The 19,393-nt window shown below is 39.1% G+C and overlaps 1 protein-coding gene across 4 annotated transcripts in view; it reads left to right on the top strand.

Moving 5' to 3' along the window:
* LOC124172318 (zinc finger protein 33B-like) overlaps window positions 1–19,393 on the top strand; it is a 74,905-nt gene that overhangs the window by 42,173 nt on the left and 13,339 nt on the right. For 2 of the 4 annotated variants that reach the window (XM_046551757.1, XM_046551759.1), the window contains one exon: window positions 3,683–5,341. The exons of 1 other annotated variant lie outside the window; for it this stretch is intronic. In XM_046551757.1, the coding sequence (XP_046407713.1) occupies window positions 3,683–4,866 (1,184 nt within the window). In that variant the 3' untranslated portion in view covers window positions 4,867–5,341. Of the gene's footprint in view, window positions 1–3,682; window positions 5,342–18,865; window positions 19,133–19,393 lie in introns of those variants that run through there. One more of the 4 variants, XM_046551760.1, reaches the window with a different exon arrangement.

Genomic DNA, 19,393 nt, shown 5'->3' with positions numbered 1-19,393 from the left:
ATATCTGTCAAATACGTGGCATAAAATGATGTAAGAATATATTTGACAGCAAAAATGGGACATTCCTACTAGACGGCAGTACATCTATGGTAATGCGGGTTGCATAATCTTCTATTGATACCTAATTCGGCCATAGTTGCGAAAATGCAACATTTATTTTTTACCATATGGATTTTTTTTAAGACCAATATTTTCAATTTACTTTATTTAGCGTATTATGAGGCCAATTAAATGAAAAAAATGGTGTATTTCCATGTATTTTACTAGGCCAGTAACGGGTTAATGACACCATTTTTCAATGTCGGTGGTTGGTTTCAGGAAATGTTGTATAGGTAACATTGTCTGCTTGAACGAAACACTGAGCAGTGGAAATGCAATGGGTTAACTAAACATATTCAGGGTGTCCCATTCATCTTTACCACCCGAAATAACTTTTTGTCCAGATGCATATTCAAAAATGTGTCAAGCAAAAGTCAGGGGGACATAAATCAGCATGATTGCCTTTCTTGTAGCTTTGTTATTTACAAAGATATGAACAGCGGTATGTCTTCTTTAAATGGCACCCTATTCGACAATTCAACCGACGATGGTTGACTGATTGACTGGTGTGCATTTTACTATGTTTTCATTTGTTCACTGTCAACGTCAGCAAGTGGAGTGGTTCCAATACCCGCGTAAGTGTTAGTGAGTCAGTCATTTTTCATAACACTGTGTTTATGTTAATGGTCCACTGTGAATAGTGAGTCCTCGTTTAACGTTGTTGATTCGTTCCTGAAAAAGTCGACGTTAAGCGAAACAACGTTAAACGATGCAGTGTTTCCCATAAGAAACAATGTAAAAAATTTAAATTGGTTCCTAGCCACGTTCCTAACAATTCATTTCTTCGTGAAGAATCCAGAATTTCCCGGGCGAGAATCCAAGGAGGCCAATTATCGGAGCCGTAACTTTAAGCAGACTTTGTGACCAATCGGGAGACACCTGAATCAGGCCAAAACGAAAAAAATCTGAATCTGACACTCGGAAGCACGAGGATGATGGGCGTGTCAATTTTCGTGATGATATGAATTCTTTAACCCGGCGGAAATCGCGTGAAACATTCATTACCGATTATTCACTTCAGCATGATAACGATTCATTCGAAACGAAACGAATTTTCATAACGAAAAGGTTGGGAAGAAGGCATTATTAAATGAAATATAAAAACTAAAAAGAAAGTATTTTAATGGCGAAACATCGATATTTTCAGTAACAGAAGAAATTTTAATTGTAAAAACTCGACCTGCAAACCTAAAACTCGACCGATCTCTCCAGCAGTTGCACCTTCTTCAATTCTTTTAATAATACCAAGTTTTTGTTCTAATATCGCCGTTTTTTCTTCACGTCTGAAGAACCGCCAGGATAGCCACTCTTCTTCGTGGACATTTTTTTCGGTTGGCATCAGAAAAATAAACGGATAATGGGTAAATGAGGCGATAATTATTCGCTCAGACGCATATTTAACATACGCTACCCACACCAACCTTTTCTGTCGAGCGAAAATTACCAATCGCATTAATATAGTAATATTTACTATACATCAGATGCGCTTGCGTCCTATTCGCCATTCATTTTTTTTTCGCCGCGCATAATTTGAACAACGTTATCGCGAAGCAATAACGACGTTAAATGATCAAGGGTTTCAATTTTTGGACAACGTTATCGTGAAACAACGTTAAACGGGACGACGTTAAACGAGGACACACTGTAATGACCTCTATTTGACGACTTGAATGAGAAATTTTTACAATTCGGAATATTGTCACATAATTTGTAAATTGTTGACTTAACATACACCTAGAAGGTACCTTACTTTGGTCACCACAGTGCAAAATTGTTCTAAAAAAAACAAGCCTCTAAGATTAAGCTTTAAACTTTGGTGCTTATGTTCTTCAGATGGATTTAGAGTTCAAGCATATGGTGGGTGAAGGGAAATGACTTCAGTCGAAAGTTACGCTGTGGGGCAACTGTTATTAGGGAATTGTTCAAGGTTATCCCTGAACCCTCTAATCATCGCATGTTTTTCGATAACTTCTTTTCATCGTGCAGACTATTGTTTTGAAAGTGTAAAGTCATGTACAAAGTTTTGAGTTCCAATGCACCCGAAATGCTTTCATGTTTCATAAATAGTCATTATTTGTTGTAATTCAATCTGAAATGGGAATAATGTCAATTAAAAACTGAAATACATGAGAAAAATTCTCATCTACATCAGAAAAATGGTCTTCTGAGAAAATATTCCCTATGACTCATTTCTGTCAAACCACAATGCATATTTATTTTATTGTGGATTTAGGTTAATATTACTACATCTCACTGGACGCATAATATCTAAGAATTTTAACTATCAAATGTTACGATATCTGTCAAATACGTGGCATAAAATGATGTAAGAATATATTTGACAGCAAAAATGGGACATTCCTACTAGACGGCAGTACATCTATGGTAATGCGGGTTGCATAATCTTCTATTGATACCTAATTCGGCCATAGTTGCGAAAATGCAACATTTATTTTTTACCATATGGATTTTTTTTAAGACCAATATTTTCAATTTACTTTATTTAGCGTATTATGAGGCCAATTAAATGAAAAAAATGGTGTATTTCCATGTATTTTACTAGGCCAGTAACGGGTTAATGACACCATTTTTCAATGTCGGTGGTTGGTTTCAGGAAATGTTGTATAGGTAACATTGTCTGCTTGAACGAAACACTGAGCAGTGGAAATGCAATGGGTTAACTAAACATATTCAGGGTGTCCCATTCATCTTTACCACCCGAAATAACTTTTTGTCCAGATGCATATTCAAAAATGTGTCAAGCAAAAGTCAGGGGGACATAAATCAGCATGATTGCCTTTCTTGTAGCTTTGTTATTTACAAAGATATGAACAGCGGTATGTCTTCTTTAAATGGCACCCTATTCGACAATTCAACCGACGATGGTTGACTGATTGACTGGTGTGCATTTTACTATGTTTTCATTTGTTCACTGTCAACGTCAGCAAGTGGAGTGGTTCCAATACCCGCGTAAGTGTTAGTGAGTCAGTCATTTTTCATAACACTGTGTTTATGTTAATGGTCCACTGTGAATACGTCTTTGGGAGAGGAAATGAATTGCCATATAAAAAATATAGGGTGCCATTTAAAAAAGACATACTGCTGTTCATATCTTTGTAAATAACAAAGCTACAAGGAAGGAAATCATGCTAAATAATGTCCCCCTGACGGCTAATGAACATTTGCTTGACACATTTTTGAATTTGCATCTGGACAAAAAGTTATTTCGGGTGGTCAAGATAAATGGGACACCCTGTATAATATCGAGACGAGAACGGTTTCCCTTCCATTCTCTCGAAAATGCTCCCAGTAGGAGGAGTGAAACGTCGAGCAGATACTGTTACCTACGCAACATTACCCGAAAGAAACCACCAACATTGATTAAAGAAGCTGTGAAAATCTTCATACGAAAAATACACCATTTGTACTTGTGCAGCAACTAGCTAAGGGATTAGTTAAAGTGGCTTTCTTAGCATCAATCCGACTGTTTAGATTATCTGTCCAGGAGCTTTTAAAAATAAGATCAATGAGTCATAAATTTCATGATTGACTGTTAAAGTCGTAATGTAAAATTCTTTTCTAGTGCTGCCAGATCCTAGTAGAGTGCCTCTGCAAAAAGAGTCAACTTTATATCTGCTTCCGCAAAGTTATGTATGGATCGATCAAAGCAATAACTGCATTGCTTCCTCAGCCTTTGAACCACTCATTGAACCCAAGAGTGAAACATGCCATGTGGGGGAAGGAAGGAATGTGATTTATAGAGACTTTGAAAAATGTGGCACTCTTCATGCTGATGAGAGGACAATTTCCTCAATACCGAATGATGGACAAGATTATAAAATTAATTTTGGCACCAGCAAATCAGACGTTGAAGCAGAATCATCAATGGGGAAAGATGAGTCTCTCAGGACCCTTGTATCAAGTGAAGAATGCAGTATTTTTTGTGAGCCATCCACTTCGAAGACTTTAAAAGTGCGGGGGCAAAAAGGAAATGAGCCGGTTATGGAAATCTGTGGAGGAATATGTGAGAGGGAAAGTGTGAGACAGGAGAGTGAAAGTGTCGTTGGAGATGGGAAAACTCGTACTCATAGAAGGTCCTGCAAGCGCTCCTCTGGTGTGAGAAAATTGAACAATCAAATGCGTGCTAGCACAAGTGAGACAACCTTCTCGTGCAATGTGTGCAGCACGATTTTCTTTGACGGTTCTGTACTCCGGCAACACATGTTGACGCATGCAGCAGAGAAAGCTCATTTATGTGGTGTGTGTGCCAAGTGTTTCCCTACAAAGGCGCGCCTCATCATACATACCCGTACTCACACAGGAGAAAGACCATATCCATGCAGTGAATGCAAAAAGTCTTTCATGACAAACAGCCACCTCACCATTCACAAGCGTTCGCACTCGGGAGAAAAACCGTATTCGTGCAGCGAATGCGAAAAGTCTTTCACAATGAGCAGCCACCTCACCATTCACAAGCGTATTCACAATGGAGAGAGGCCCTATTCGTGCAGTGAATGCAAACAGTCTTTCTACGAGAAAAACCGCCTTGTCGTGCACCTACGAACTCACACCGGAGAGAAACCATATGCATGCAGTGAATGCACCAAGTCATTCTCCAGAAAGAGCAACCTAGTCAAACACTTGCGTGTACACACTGGAGAAAGGCCATATGCGTGTGGCGTTTGCTGCAAATCATTCGCCCAGAGCCATCAGCTCAAAACTCACACGCGAATACATACGGGAAAAAAATCACGCGAACACATTTGATTTGGGACTTTATTATAAGCCATAGAGGCTGAGTGGTGAGGACCTATTCTGCTTACATTTTAAGGCTGATTATTCAGATGGACATTGTCTTTGCCACGTGTCTCGTGGTTATGGATTGAGGAGTTGGACATAAACAGGTGCCTATAGTTTCTCACAAAAGTACAGCAATTCAAGACATAAACACAGGGGAGAGTAAGTATTTTAAGCTCTTTGAATAGAGGTTAGAATAGAGCTTGAATGCCACACGCAAACACATGCGGGAGAAAAATGTTATTCGTGCAGCGTAGGTCTTTGTCTCTTCGGAGCATCCTCAGAAAACACATGTGTAGGCATACTGCATAGGAAGCCACATACGTGCAGTGCTTGCTCCAAAACCTTCCCTTACAGTCACAGCCTTAAAGTTCACTACGTACAGTGAGTCCTCGTTTAACGTCACTTACCGTTCCTGAAAAATGTGGCGATAAACGAAATGACGTTAATCGAAGCATAATATCCCATAAGAAACAATGTTAAAAGTGAATATCGGCTCCTAGACCTCACAATTTCTACGCGAAAAAAAATGTTAGCGTATCATATCTGGGGCATTTTTTACGATAGGAATGCCAAACTATGGCATAAATACGTTTTCCTGCCTTCATCGACGACAATAGCAGCAGTGACGTAAATCCTTCTCCATTTTTGTATCTTCCAGCATTTGCTTTTCGGCTTCGCTATGGTGGTCGCCGGGGCGAGCGTCGCCTGGGCATCATCATCGCTGAAACATCGTCGCAGTTACGGGAACCAAAATTATTGTGAACACGGCGAAAAAAGTGACGACAAAAACTCCGAATTCTACACGGAAAAATGCCTCGAAATCACTTTTTAGGTTCCTGAAAACCATTATGTCAAGTAAAACCTTGCGCACCTACGCAAGAATTCATTTTGCAGAAATTTTTGCTAAAACCGTAATCGCAATTAAGAATAAACACACCGTTTTACACTTCGTTTAGACTGACTGTATTACCGTCCACAAAACGAACAACCTGCAACGCCCGCCGCTTCGCCTTTTTTTTCGCGCGAAATTTAAAAGACTTGACGTTATCGCGAAGCGTAGGTGCGATAAACGAGTGACGGTCTCAAAATTTTCGTGACGTTATCGCGAAATGACGTTAAACGGGGGGACGTAGAACGAGGACTCACTGTACACATATTTGAGAGAAACCTTGTCTATGCGATTTGTGTGCCAAGTGTCTTAACCTTTTCCCTACTATACACGTACGTATACTTGTGGATGTTTCCTGACCCGGGAGACAACGGGCGTATGTTAACATGTGACATTTTCCTAGCCAGGAAAACGAAAGCCTTTTATATACGTTTTCTAGCTCTCCCCCTGGTAGGACGGTCCCGGGTTTACGTCATCTTTGTCTCGGGACCCAACCCTGCGGGGTTTAGGATTTACCCTCGGAATCCGGGAGCAGGTACCCGGACCCCTCGTCTTTTATAACCCCTCTTAGCGGTAAGGGTCAGCGGTCATACAATGGTTTATCCAGTCAGGTTTCGAAATAAATATTTTTTCATTTCTCAAGAAAAATAATTTAAGGATTGAATTGTTTGTCGTTTGAGTAGCATTTACAATTTTTAAACGAAATTCTACGATAAATATTACTTATATCTCGAGTTATGCAAAAAATCAACATGGAAATTCTTGCTGCATGAAATGCGTTAATATTGGCCTTAGAACTTCGATTAAAATTTGAAAATACTCAGAAAAAATGAGGAATTTAATTCAAAGTCTGTCATTTACGTGCCGGCATCAATTATCCATTTTCTAAATACATATAAGCAATACATAAGTTGACCGCGAACCAATGCCGCAGGTATGGTCGTAAACCCGGAAAGGAGGGAGCACAACTACTCTCAGAGTCCGAGATAATGCGGAGTCCCAGCGGGGAGGGGTCGAAAAAGGTTAAGCGAGACCCTTCTTAACCCTTTCGAGACCGCGGAGTTTTCGTCTTAGCTTGACTGCTGTACCGAGCCCCAAGAGACTCTTCTTTCTCGTGGTACGGAGCTTTTTTGGAGGGCATTCGTTAAGAAGGGTCTCGCTGAACCTTTTTCGACCCCTCCACGGTGGACTCCGAGAGTAGTTGTGCTCCCTCCTTTCCGGGTTTACGACCATACCTGCGGCATTGGTTCGCGGTCAACTTATGTATTGATTATATGTATTTAGCAAATGGATAATTGTTGATTGCACGTGAATTACAGACATAGAATACAATTCCTCATTTTTATCTGAGCATTTTCAAATTTTAAACGAAGTTCTAAGGCCATTATCAAAGCATTTAACGCAGCAACAATTTCCATGTTGATGTTAATACTCGAGACTCGAGATATAAGTTAATATTTGTCGTAGAATTTCGTTTAAAAATTCTAAACGCTGCTCAAAAGACAAACAATTCAATTCTTAGTTTATATTTCTTGAGAAATGAACAAATATTTATTTCGAAAATTGACTCTACAAACAATTGTATGACCGCTCTCCCTTACCGCTGAGAGGGGATATAAAAGACGAAGGGTCCGGGTACCTGCTCCCGGATTCGGAGGGTTAATCCTGAACCCCGAAGCGTCGGGTCCCGAGACAAAGGCGACCTAAACCCACGACCGTCCTGAAAGGGGGAGAGCTAGAAAACGTATATATACGTCTTTCGATCTCCTGGCCGGGAAAATCTCACACGTATGTATACGCCCGTGGTCTCCCGGGTCAGGAAACGTCCACACGTATATATACGTGTACGGTAGGGAAAAGGTTAACGAATGCCCTCCAAAAATGCTCCGTACCACGAGAAAGAAGAGTCTCTTAGGGCTCAGTACAGCAGTTGTGCTAAGACGAAAACTCCGTCGTCTCGAAAGGGTTAAAAACAGCAGAAATCTCATGAGTACTCGCAGACAAGGGAAACCATAATCGTGCACCATTTGCGACAAGTCTTTCTCTCTTCCTAGTTACCTCAGTTACCTATACCTTATAAGCGCGCACAGAAAGGAGAGGGACACTATTCACATAGTGATTGATTGGAGCTGTTCTCTAGAAATGCACTCGCATGAAATAAATCAGAATCTGTTTGAATGAATCATTCATTAAAGGGTGTCGTTCCTATATATCTCGCCTGCCTCAGTTACATTTACAGGTACCCATTTATAGCACCCCTATCACATACATGCCCACATACAGGAGAAATGTTATTCATGAATTGTATGTGCATATTCTTTCACTAACCCTGACCGCCACATCCATAAATACTAGTGAGAAATCACCCTGGTAGACCACCTTTTCACCCGTGTCATGCTTACTCATGGATAGGATAATTCATAATTATGCCAACATTGCTGTCAATAGGGTGGTTTCTTATTATTTTTTTATTGCTTTAATCGAAAGATTATTACTCCTGGAGTACGTATTTCACGCTTTTAGATTTTTAAATGACAACATCTATTTTTCGCGATTAAATGAAAAGTGAAAATTTTCAAGCGCGCGAAAACGCGACGCTTAAGTATGAATGCCGGGAAATATCTCCGTACGACGTATTTCTGGTTCCCCCTCCCGCCCGGTGAGGTGACCTTGAGGCGAGGCTTAGCGCTGATACGTCGCAGGATGCTAGCGGATAGCTGAGTACCTTGCTGGATGGTGGCGCTTGGCTTAAAAAAGGTTTATTAATACCTTATCAAACGAAGAAAACTTTCCGAACTTAGCCAGTTTTAATAGGTGATTATTAAGACATGTTTCCCTGAGCTCTGTGCCTCATGCATGCATTGGTAATCTCAGACGATGTATAACTCCTATCCTCTCGTGTAGAAACTAGGTCCCTGTGACGTCATGCGGAGTGGAATCGCATGGGCGCCAATCTGGCCTTTTTCAAATGAGGATAAAATTTGGCCCTTGCCATTCGTCTAAACCGGTATTTCAAAAACCAAATAATTTGTGTATTATGAATACACTATTGGTGGGTAACGAATCGCAATCAATGCCTTTCGTTTTCTTTAATGAAGGAAACTACCCTATTGACCTCATGTTTATCTGTATGTAGATGCTGCATGGTTAATTCTGTCTTAACGAAGGACCATTGGTGAGATACCATTAATGATGGTAGGCTATGGGCATGATGCTGTATGGAAGGACCAGATCATGTATTTTTGTGGTTTCATCATCCATTTCGTCGGAGCCTAGCAGAAAAAGAGAATACAAGCCCAGACAAGCAAGTTGGAATTAAGCAACCCTTAGGAACGAAATGGAAAAAAAAAACAGTTTTCCAGTATTCTTTCAAGTTGTCTCGCTCGAAATCTAGTCTCATTATGCCATATCCTTCATGGTTTGCAGTTTATCTCAAATTGAATTTATCATCATTGCTGGTTGGGTCTATGGTTAAAATGGGCGATATTTTGGAAATGATTGATAATTTTGAATAATAATAATAGATATGTGATTGGATTTGATATCCAAGTAAATTTAGTTAGCCGTTTCTTCAAAAGAAAAATTTCATTTTCATGTGAATTCCCAACAATGCCCTGGAAAATGTGTTCTGACATCCATTGACAATGAAACAGTTGACTTCCCGGCTGTATATTACGGATTATGTGTAATAAATTTGGTGAAGTTGAAAGAAAGTATTTGCAGAGTTTTGGAAAGCTATGTCATATCTCATATCTACAGCCAAAATATCAGACTTTTAATATAATACTTCCATGTGTTTCCATAACTTTTTATGCAGGTTTTAATGTCAGAGTTGGGTTGGTACTTTTAACTGGAGACCAACATTTTGCAGGTCTCTGTCATTATCTACTATTCACTCTAAAGGCCATTTACACCGTGCACGGAATTGTGCAGGTTAGAGCTGCATTCATTATTAAAATGGCGTGGAATTGCGCGAATGCATGAACAAAATCAGATCAGAGGTTAATTTTCCATCTCACGTCCATGTACTCTCGCATGTGTTCTAGCAATTGATCGCTTTACATGTCGCAGTTTTGACTGTGCCTTCGTACACACAGCATATTGTGTAAGTACGTGCCCCATGTAAAACAGCCGTAACACATGTGTTCTCCTTATTTTCTGCATCCATGCTGTACTTGGTTTTTCTAGTCATTCAGTTTGTATTGTGATTTTGGTTGTGATGGAACCGTTGAAAGGAGGAAATCATGAATTGAACCACAATAAACGATGTGTACTTGGAGGCATACTTGTGTATTCCTTTGATCACACTGAAAGACAGTAGATGACTATGGGGTGTGTGTGAAATATGAATGAATTTAATGTGAAATTTTGATTTTTTTTATGCATGATTAATGTGAGTAAAATGATGATGAACTAGAATGGCTCAGAGCTCACCCATTGTTGATTCATTGTTGGAAAAATTTACGACTTAAAATAAAAAAAACCGAAAAAGATATTATGTGTGGTTATGGAATTTGTTTTTGTTGTATAATTTGTAATGTGTTTATTGATATAGGTTTATAGATATAGGTATATAGGATATAGATTGATATTTAATGTGTTTATTGACGCACATAAATGTTCTGGTTGCATAAATATTTTATTTTTGGCTAAATAATCCATCATTGGGTATAATATTTTCTAAGAACACTGCTAGGGTGATAAATTCAGCCGGCAATGTTAGCATTCAATAAGGTATACATCAGCAGTGTATAACTACCAGAAATGTACAAATACCATACTGTCATTGATTTTTTGCTATCTTTCTCATTTGGGTAACTTAAAGAATGATTTTGGTTGTTTATTTTATTCTGTGTGGAACTCCAAAGAGCCTGTGGTTTTTTTTCTCTGCTACTGATCTCCAATGCAAGAGAAACATTACAACAGGAGAGTGAGTTTAAAGCTTGTGTTACATTTGGTAGCTAAATATTTTAATTTTTGTTCTTAAATAAATTGCTGTGAATATATGCGATAAAAATCGGGTCTTACTTCGATAAATGTATTTGGTGTGGTGAAGAATCGGCCCCGATTAACATCGAGCCCATATCTAAGACAATAGAGTGGTTTCCTATCATTTTTTATTGCCTAAATGGACAGATTAAAAACCCTTCTATGCATATTTCGCGCTTTTAGATATTTAAATGACGATATTTATTTTTCGCGATAAAATGAAAAGTGAAAATTTTCAAGTGCGCCAAAACCGTGACGGCTTAGTATGAATGCTGGGAAAAGCCCGTGTGACGTCATTCTGGTTCCAGCTGTCGCTGTATAAGACCACCATAGTGCAAGAATATGAGGGCTGCTACGATGCAGGCTGCTTGCTGCCGAGGTTGGCAGTGGCGCAAAGAGTCCAGCTAGCAGGTAGCAATTGGCTTAAATGAGGATTATTAATACCTAATCAAACGAAGGAAACTTTCTTACCTTAGGCAATTTTAATGGCTGATTTTTAAGAGAGGTTTCCCTGAGCTCTGTGCCTCTTGCATGCATTGGTAATCTGAGACGATGCAAAACTCGGATAGAAACTAGGTCCATGTGACGTCACGTGCAGTGCAGATAAAATTTGTCCCTTGCCATTCGTCTAAACTGAGATTTCTAAAACCAAAATATTTATTTATAATGAATGCACTAATGGCGGGTAATGAATCGCAATCAATGCCTTTCGTTTTCTTTAATGAAAGAAACTACTGTACTGTGGCTTAGTGCTTGCTGCAATAATGTTTGCTCACATCAGCCAAAGCTTATCTTCCTTCTACGTCATATTGTTTCCTTTGTCTCTCATGCCTCGCAGAAGATGCCATTTATTCTGTTGGCCTATTAGTTTTTTTTATGGAAATCGACATTGAAATCATGTTTTTTTGCGGGACCCTTGACAAGGATAGATCCAGAAATTTTTTCTGGGGGCAGCACCAGGTCTGACAGGCAAATGGTACTCTCATGTTTAGGATTTAACACTACATGCAACAATTACTCTATTAAAAATACTCTTATAATACTAAATATAAAAGTTATTAATTTGCATGTATTTATAAATTTTATATTAAAACATTAAGGTTATTGATATTTGTATTCAAGAATCTCGAGTATCTCATGAGCATCTGTGCCCCCCCTTTCCTGCCTTTGACCCTTGAAGTATTTCATGTGGACAATATTTTGTGATAATCACGGCATCATTTAGTAGTAATTAGCTTCAGGAAAAAAGTCAAGGTTTTTCTTGCAACAGGAATGGAGTTGTGGATATGAGCAAAATCACTGTGCAGGTATAGTTCTCAGGTTTCCCACCGGGTTTAGATTTGGGTCACAGGTCCCAACGTTTCGGTGAATAAGTCTGCCATCGTCTTCAGGGGTCCAATGTCGTGCCAATTTCTTGCTGGTATTTATACCCTTGAGAGCCATTTGGATGTGCCTTGATTGGTCTGTTCTCGATCAGTGAGGCTTTTATGTCATTCCGCAATTTATCCATCTCGCACCAGCAACTTATCCTGGTGGGTATTCCATACCCCCACACACCCCGGGATTATACCATTTTTCGGAACTGATCGCGGCTGGGTGTAAAATAGTAAGTAGCCAATCAGAAGCGCTGCCCCTTCCACCTCTCCCTTCCCTTTTCCGCTCCGCTCCCCTCCATCCGACCGACCGGCGTTGCCAGCCTTGAGAATAACGGTACTTTCGGGGGCGGCGGAAGATTCTCGGACGAACGCTGAACTATTCGATTTGGCAACACTGCTTGCTGGAGAGCGATCTGCACTGCACAGAATTCAAAGAGAGACTGCGGGCTCCTACACACTTTATACTTTGCTTTATACTTTTTTATGCGGGCTCGCTTTCCTGTGGTTGGCTAGAAGAGTGGGTGGGTTTCAAGCATGCTCAAGGTCGGCCGCCATCAGTTAAGAAAAATGGTGTAGTTGCTCCTAAATAGGGTGGTTTCCAATTATTTTTTTATTGCCTAAATCAAAACATTATTACCCCTGGAGAACGCATTTCACTCTCTTACTTAGATTTTCGAATTACGATACCTATTTTTCGCGATTAAACGAGAAGTGAAAAATTTTCAAGCGCGCGGAAACGCGACGCTCAAGTAGGAATGCTGGGAAAAGTTCGTGTGACGTATTTCTGGTTCCAGCTGTCGGCGTGTGAGGTGACCTTGGGGCGAGGCTTGAGTGATGATACGACGCAGGCTGCTAGCAGGTAGCTGAGTACCCTGCTAGCAGGTAGCGCTTGGCTTAAATAAGGATTGTTATTCCCTATCAAACGAAGGAAACTTTACGAACTTAGGTAATTTTAATGGGTGGTTGTAAAGAGATGTTACCCTGAGCTCTGTGCCTCATGCATGCATTGGTAATCTCAGACAATGACAATCTCGTATGTACTCGTCTAGAAACCAGTTCCCTGTGACGTAAGGTGAGTGGCATCGCATGGTCACCAAATTGGCCTTTTTCCAACGAAGTTAAAATTGACCATTACCATTCGTCTAAACTGGGATTTCTAAAACCAAATAATTTGTATACTATAGATACACTAATGGTGGGTAAGTATTCGCTATCAATGCATTTCGTTTTATTTATTTATTTTATTAATTTCAAAAGCCTACGTACAACAATTATTGCCAATTTACAGTGGCGCAAAACCAAGAAATGAAGGAAACTACCCTGTTCCTAGCTGCGCCCCTGTTTCCAGCTACTATACCGCCTACATTACCAATATTAGGCCGATATCGTTGAAAAGCATTGAGTCAATGCTGGGATAGAGTGGCAGAGATTTTTCAGAGGGTACCTGCCCAGTCAACACATCTATTGTGGCCATAGTGGGGTGCTATTATGATCCCATAATGGTTTCGACCCCCGGCCATAGTGTGGCCTGCCGTAATGTGGCTTAAGTGTAGATAATACACTTCCTTTATATCAATTGAATCAACCAACTTCCATTTTAATAACTCGCCAACTAATCTGAATCGATTAATCTAATCAATAGCAACCGTAATATTCCTATGTTTACAAATGTTTGGTTTGCCAATCTGTGGCCTTCCTGAGACAATCCACAGTGTGGCCATAGTTATGCATGTTTGGCGAGCCAAACTATGACTTGCCGCATGGCAACCACAGTCTGACCACAATATGGCAATCTGTGGCTAGCCATATCCATAGTTGCCACAGGTTAACAAAAATTCGGCCACAGTGTGACCATAGTTGTAGTGTTGACCAGGTGATCCCTGCCGGAGTGCCTTAAGGAGGACACTTCAAGTACAGCAATCCGTCCGTCAGATGGGACGTTAAGCCATGGTCACCTTGATGTCTTTCCTTACTTGGAACTTGGAACGAATTTTCTTCCGTCGAGCACTCGCTGACAACAGCTTCCACACCGAACTCATCAGGGCATGATTACGAGGAAACAAATTCGCCCAAACGAGAATCCTAAAAACAGCTTTTCCAAACTTGTTCACCTGAAATTTTCAAAGAAATCACTGTAAATAAAGAGCTCTATACTTTAGCAGATGTTGAGGGAATCAAATTTCAGTTATATTGGTTATTAAAAAGTATATTGTGTCACTGTGGCGTCGCTACAAAAAGTGATGCTACTCTCTGGTTTAATTTTCCATTGAATTATATTTTACCATTTTCAGCATTGCATCAGGTAACTTAATTTAGTTTACTTCATGCTCCGGTAATAGCCAGAAATTATAATTGCGAGGCACATTACCTCGGCACTTGCAGTCGCGTTCATGTTCCTCCTTCATTGTTTATTTGTTATCTCGTCGCCAACGTTATGGTCCACTAATCACAAATCGCATTTGAGGATCCAAAATGGCCAACCGTCAAGATATGAATTCGATCATTCATAAAATTATTTCAATTAAAAAATTATCCAATGAAAATCAGCACTCCTCTATATTTATTTACGAAAATAATCGGGTAATTTTTAAGTACTTGAATTATTGTTAGTAAAGCCTTTCCTCGATAGCGTGTGTATAATGTGAAACTATTTGCGAAATGAAATCGAAAATAATTTGAAAAATATCACTACAGCGTCGCTGTGGGTATATTTAACTTTTCTTTTCTACTTTAAACTTTTCTCAACCTCATACAATTAAGTAAATGCCTCACTATATATTTTCTATACTTCACTGTTGGCGATTCTGCACGTGAGTAATTAAGTGGTAAAGAGAGGGTAAAGGTTACTAGGGTAAATTTGCCCCAGATTACAAAAATAATTTCCGTCTAAATTATCTTTTGTGCTGACTGGGGTGGTCTCATTAAATAATATATAACGACCTACCAGCAAAACTATTTGAGCCCTTCCCGAAAAATTAACAAATTTTTGAAAAGCGGTTGAAGAAGTAGGGACCAAGGGCTTCTTATAATGTTTTCTATTGCTTTTGCATCATATGTACATGTTACCACCAGGCCAATGGCCTACTTGTAACCATTTAATAATAATATATGTTCACTAATGCATGCATGTTTTTTTAAATGCTGGGTTGTGTAATAGGGAACTTGCATATATGTCAGATATAATCAAACGCCCCAAAATTATATAAAAATATATGTTTGCATACCTCGGTAAAAGTTTTTTATTATTTTATGGCGTGGTTTGCGATATTTAATGCATCAAAGTTCACGAGAATTTTCAAATGCAAGTGAGAATTGAAAACGCCCGATGATTGGCTGGTAGAAAAGTGACGTCATTATTCAGTACGAGGAGGCACGGCCATGGTAGAGATTGCATACTTGAATACAAGCGACGGCGTGATTCATTTATTGAAGTGCAGACGTATCGGAGTTGTTCATTGTGACTTCAGGGCTATTATTTGATCTATTTCTCCTCAATTGAAAGCGATAGATTGCGTAAAGATGAAGGAATATGGTTATTCTTAGGCTGATCCTAGCAAGCTTCCTGTTACTGATTCCATAATGATATCAGGGTATTTTAGTGAAACTGGAGACTTCGTCGGCGCCGAAAGTCGATGCCGAGAAATGGAAAGGTAGCTGATGTGCATCTGAAATGTTTTATAGCTCATAACAAAGTGAGACTTGCGTAAAATATTGGCGAAAGCGTATTCATGTGAAATGTGTATTCTTTTGGCAGTCCGGTAGAGAGTCTTATGGTGAACTTATTTCCACCTCGAAGCTGTCGATGATACTTTCAACTTAAAAATACCTTGCCTGGAGGGCGACAGGAAGCTCTGAGGAAGCCAGACTATTAATTGTTTCAATTTAGTAGCGACAATATGGACGAACTTCCAACACAATCTACCATCTTGTGACTCAAAAACCCCGACGCCATTTCCTATACTGCAGAAAGAATCGGTCAATCGCACTTCGATCAATATAATAAACACAACGTCTTCAGGTGTTAATAAGTTACTTTTGTAATGATGGCCTTCCTAAAGTAGCATTAAATTGTGAATATTTTCCAAACAGTCTTTAATACATTTTGGGAGCTTTCCTCACGATATATCTGAAATCTACTCTAAAGGCGAGCTCATTGTCATTGCGATCGGTTGTCACTTAAAAATTCCGTATCGGAAATGCTAGAGGGATGACCTCCGACGATGACCGTGATCACCTGCACTCTCACCATCACTGGAACCCGTGGTGAAAATATCATCCCAATCCAATTTCTATTTGGTCTTAACTGGGGAAAGAGCAACATAGAACTGCACATTCTTCGGGCAACTTTGGGTTTGACCATGGCCACCTTTGGTTTGACTTTCCCTCAAACACCCCATTTCCCCTGTGGTGCACATCAGTCCTATCTTTATACGATGGCCTGACAACCTTTAAATGGATCCTTGGTTTATCCTGACAACCAACTAATTGGAAATTGCTGATCCATACGTCTTCCTCTATCTCCACAGTTTCCAAACCAAGGGCCGCGGAACATTCCTCTTGTGACTCAACTTTTTCTGAAAAGCAAGCAACGGCGTAGAACAAAATCAAAGAATGCTGTGATTCATTTTTTGCGACCACCTCTGGATTCCATTCTTTTTCCATCTACAACTTCCTTTATCTTTCGGGGTAAACTATGTGACAAGATAATGTTTAAATATTTTCATTAATTTATAACAAAATATAAGTTCTAAAAATACCCAAAAGCCATTTTGTTAATCCACACTGATAAGTGTAAATTAATGTGGAAGATGAATGCTGTAGACGTAGTAGTTTTCCCTAGGTTGAGTTACAAAGTTCATGAAGTTGACAAAACGGCTAATTTTTCGGTGCGCGAAGTCATTTATTGCACTGGCCGTGTCTACATTTTTGAATTTTTTTGTAATAAAATAAATCAGAATTTAGGATAAAATTGCCTTTAAAATGAGGTATAGTTCATTAATATAGTATGCAGTGAAGCCAGGATGTAAATTTGCGAAGTACAGCGGCACATCGTTTTGACGCCGACAGTAGAAGAAAACGCTGCCTTCTTGGCTGGCACTCGAATGCATGAGGATCAACGTTGATCTTTATTTTCATATTTCCTCCCTTGATTTTAAATGCCATGGAATTCTCTATGTCCTTCGTAACTGAAATTAAACAAGTGCCTTAATAATTCGAGTCCATTGAGAAACAAGTATCTCGATTTTTGTTGAGGAGTTGAGTTTTTATTCTACGGCGGCCGAAGTATAGAAAACCTCAGTTTCAAGTTATTCAGTCGATGAAATATGGAAATATTATTTATATTAAAGTTATCTTCGCTCACATAGCATACGGGTTTATCATTTCGTTTATTATACTCTTATTTTTCCGTAACGCTCATCCCGACAGACGGCATGCATCGAGGCTTTTCTTCTAATTTCCTCCGTGGGAATGCAGACGAAAATTTTTTCTGGGATGTTATTGCACAGAGGAACAATCCACCACTTGTAATGTTTCCTTATTTCAGCCATGTTCTCCTTCAAACGCAACGTGGCTCTTCCAAACCTGCAGTTACTTGGCTTGGATCTTGGACTCCTACTGAATTATGACGTCACGGCCTAAGATTAGTGGGGGTGGTATTTTTTAGCCCGCGAAACTCGGGAGACTTTTGGGAGTCATTTTCTGGTGTATAAACTGAATTTTAAGCGGAGGAAAGTATATTGCGGTACTAAGTGTTTACTGTAGTATATCAGCATACTGTTTATAAAAAGTATGCAATTTCCCTATTGTTTGTATAAGTGTTTAATGTACTGGGTTGATTTTCAGGCTGGATGGAAATTAATTTATTACTTCAATCTTAAAAAACATGTATTCTCCGTTGTAAAAATTCACACACACTTAAACTCATATTTTTGAAAAATCAACAAAACAACAATGCACATGTTAACACATAGAAATTAACATAGAAATTGCATTCACTTGTATAGATGAGGCAATTCATTTCCTCCATTTAAAAAAGACATACTGCTGTTCATATCTTTGTAAATAACAAAGCTACAAGGAAGGCAGTCATGCTGATTAAATGTCCCCCTGACGGCTAATGCATATTTACTTGACACACATTTTTGAATTTGCATCTGGACAAAAAGTTACTTCGGGTGGTCAAGATAAATGGGACAACCTGTATTATATACCATAATTATTTTTTTTTCCTCTTCTATTCTTGACCTTGTTTAATACATTTTATAATATTTCTTGGAGGTTAGGTCAATGTAAAACAAGTTATAGCCAACGTTTCGATTTATTTAAAATCATCCTCAGGGCTATGAAAGAAAAAACATGAACAATATATAATACAAAGATGACAACGATATACAATATTTTTACATAAAAAAGTTACGATCGCGTTTTATTATACAGTAATATAATTTAAAGTATGCACATATATAATATAACATATACAAACATACTTAACAAATACACACACATATATAAGAACAGAATAGAATACACAAAAAAATTTGACATTCAAAAAAAATAAAAATAAATAAAAATATGAATATACCAACACATATCACTGAAACCTCTCTATGGTGAACCTCCACAAATCAAATAACCTAAATTATGGTCCCTTTCATTACGATGTAAAGAGGTTTCACTGTAGTTGGAATAATTCACTAGCATGGTTTTACAGACTCGTACTCCCTGGCAAAGAGGAAGGCTGCTGTTGCAGATTTTTCTTCCACCACATCATCCGATTCTGAGGATGCTGATGAGGCATCACAGAGGAAGAGGTTTATCGAAAAGCGTCAACGCTATCAGCCAGACAGTAGCGATGAGAATCAATCGAGTGATGAGATCAGTCTGGGGATAGCTGTTCCAGAATTGCCAGGCAAAAGCAATAGTCGTGAGCAGCCTGAGAAGTTCCACCAAAAGATATCTTCTGATAACTCTCCCACTGGTGAGCATGAATCTTTACTCATGAATGAATGAATGATCATAAATAAAATAGTCGTGAGTGTTACTTTAATCAATGTACAGTTGAGGACCTCAAATCCAGAAAGCTTGGGACCGAAAGGCTTCTGGATTTCAGGTTTTACTGGATTTCTGGACTTCATAGTATATTAAGTTAATTAATTAATTTAGACAAGTGCTCAGGCTCTTGTACTTGATATTTGATGTCCTTGTGTGTCCCTGACAAGGTTCTTAGCGTATGTCCATA

Source organism: Ischnura elegans (genome assembly GCF_921293095.1).
Source record: "Ischnura elegans chromosome 13 unlocalized genomic scaffold, ioIscEleg1.1 SUPER_13_unloc_1, whole genome shotgun sequence".
Taxonomy (NCBI): domain Eukaryota; kingdom Metazoa; phylum Arthropoda; class Insecta; order Odonata; family Coenagrionidae; genus Ischnura; species Ischnura elegans.
This window is presented reverse-complemented; position numbering and strand designations above follow the sequence as displayed.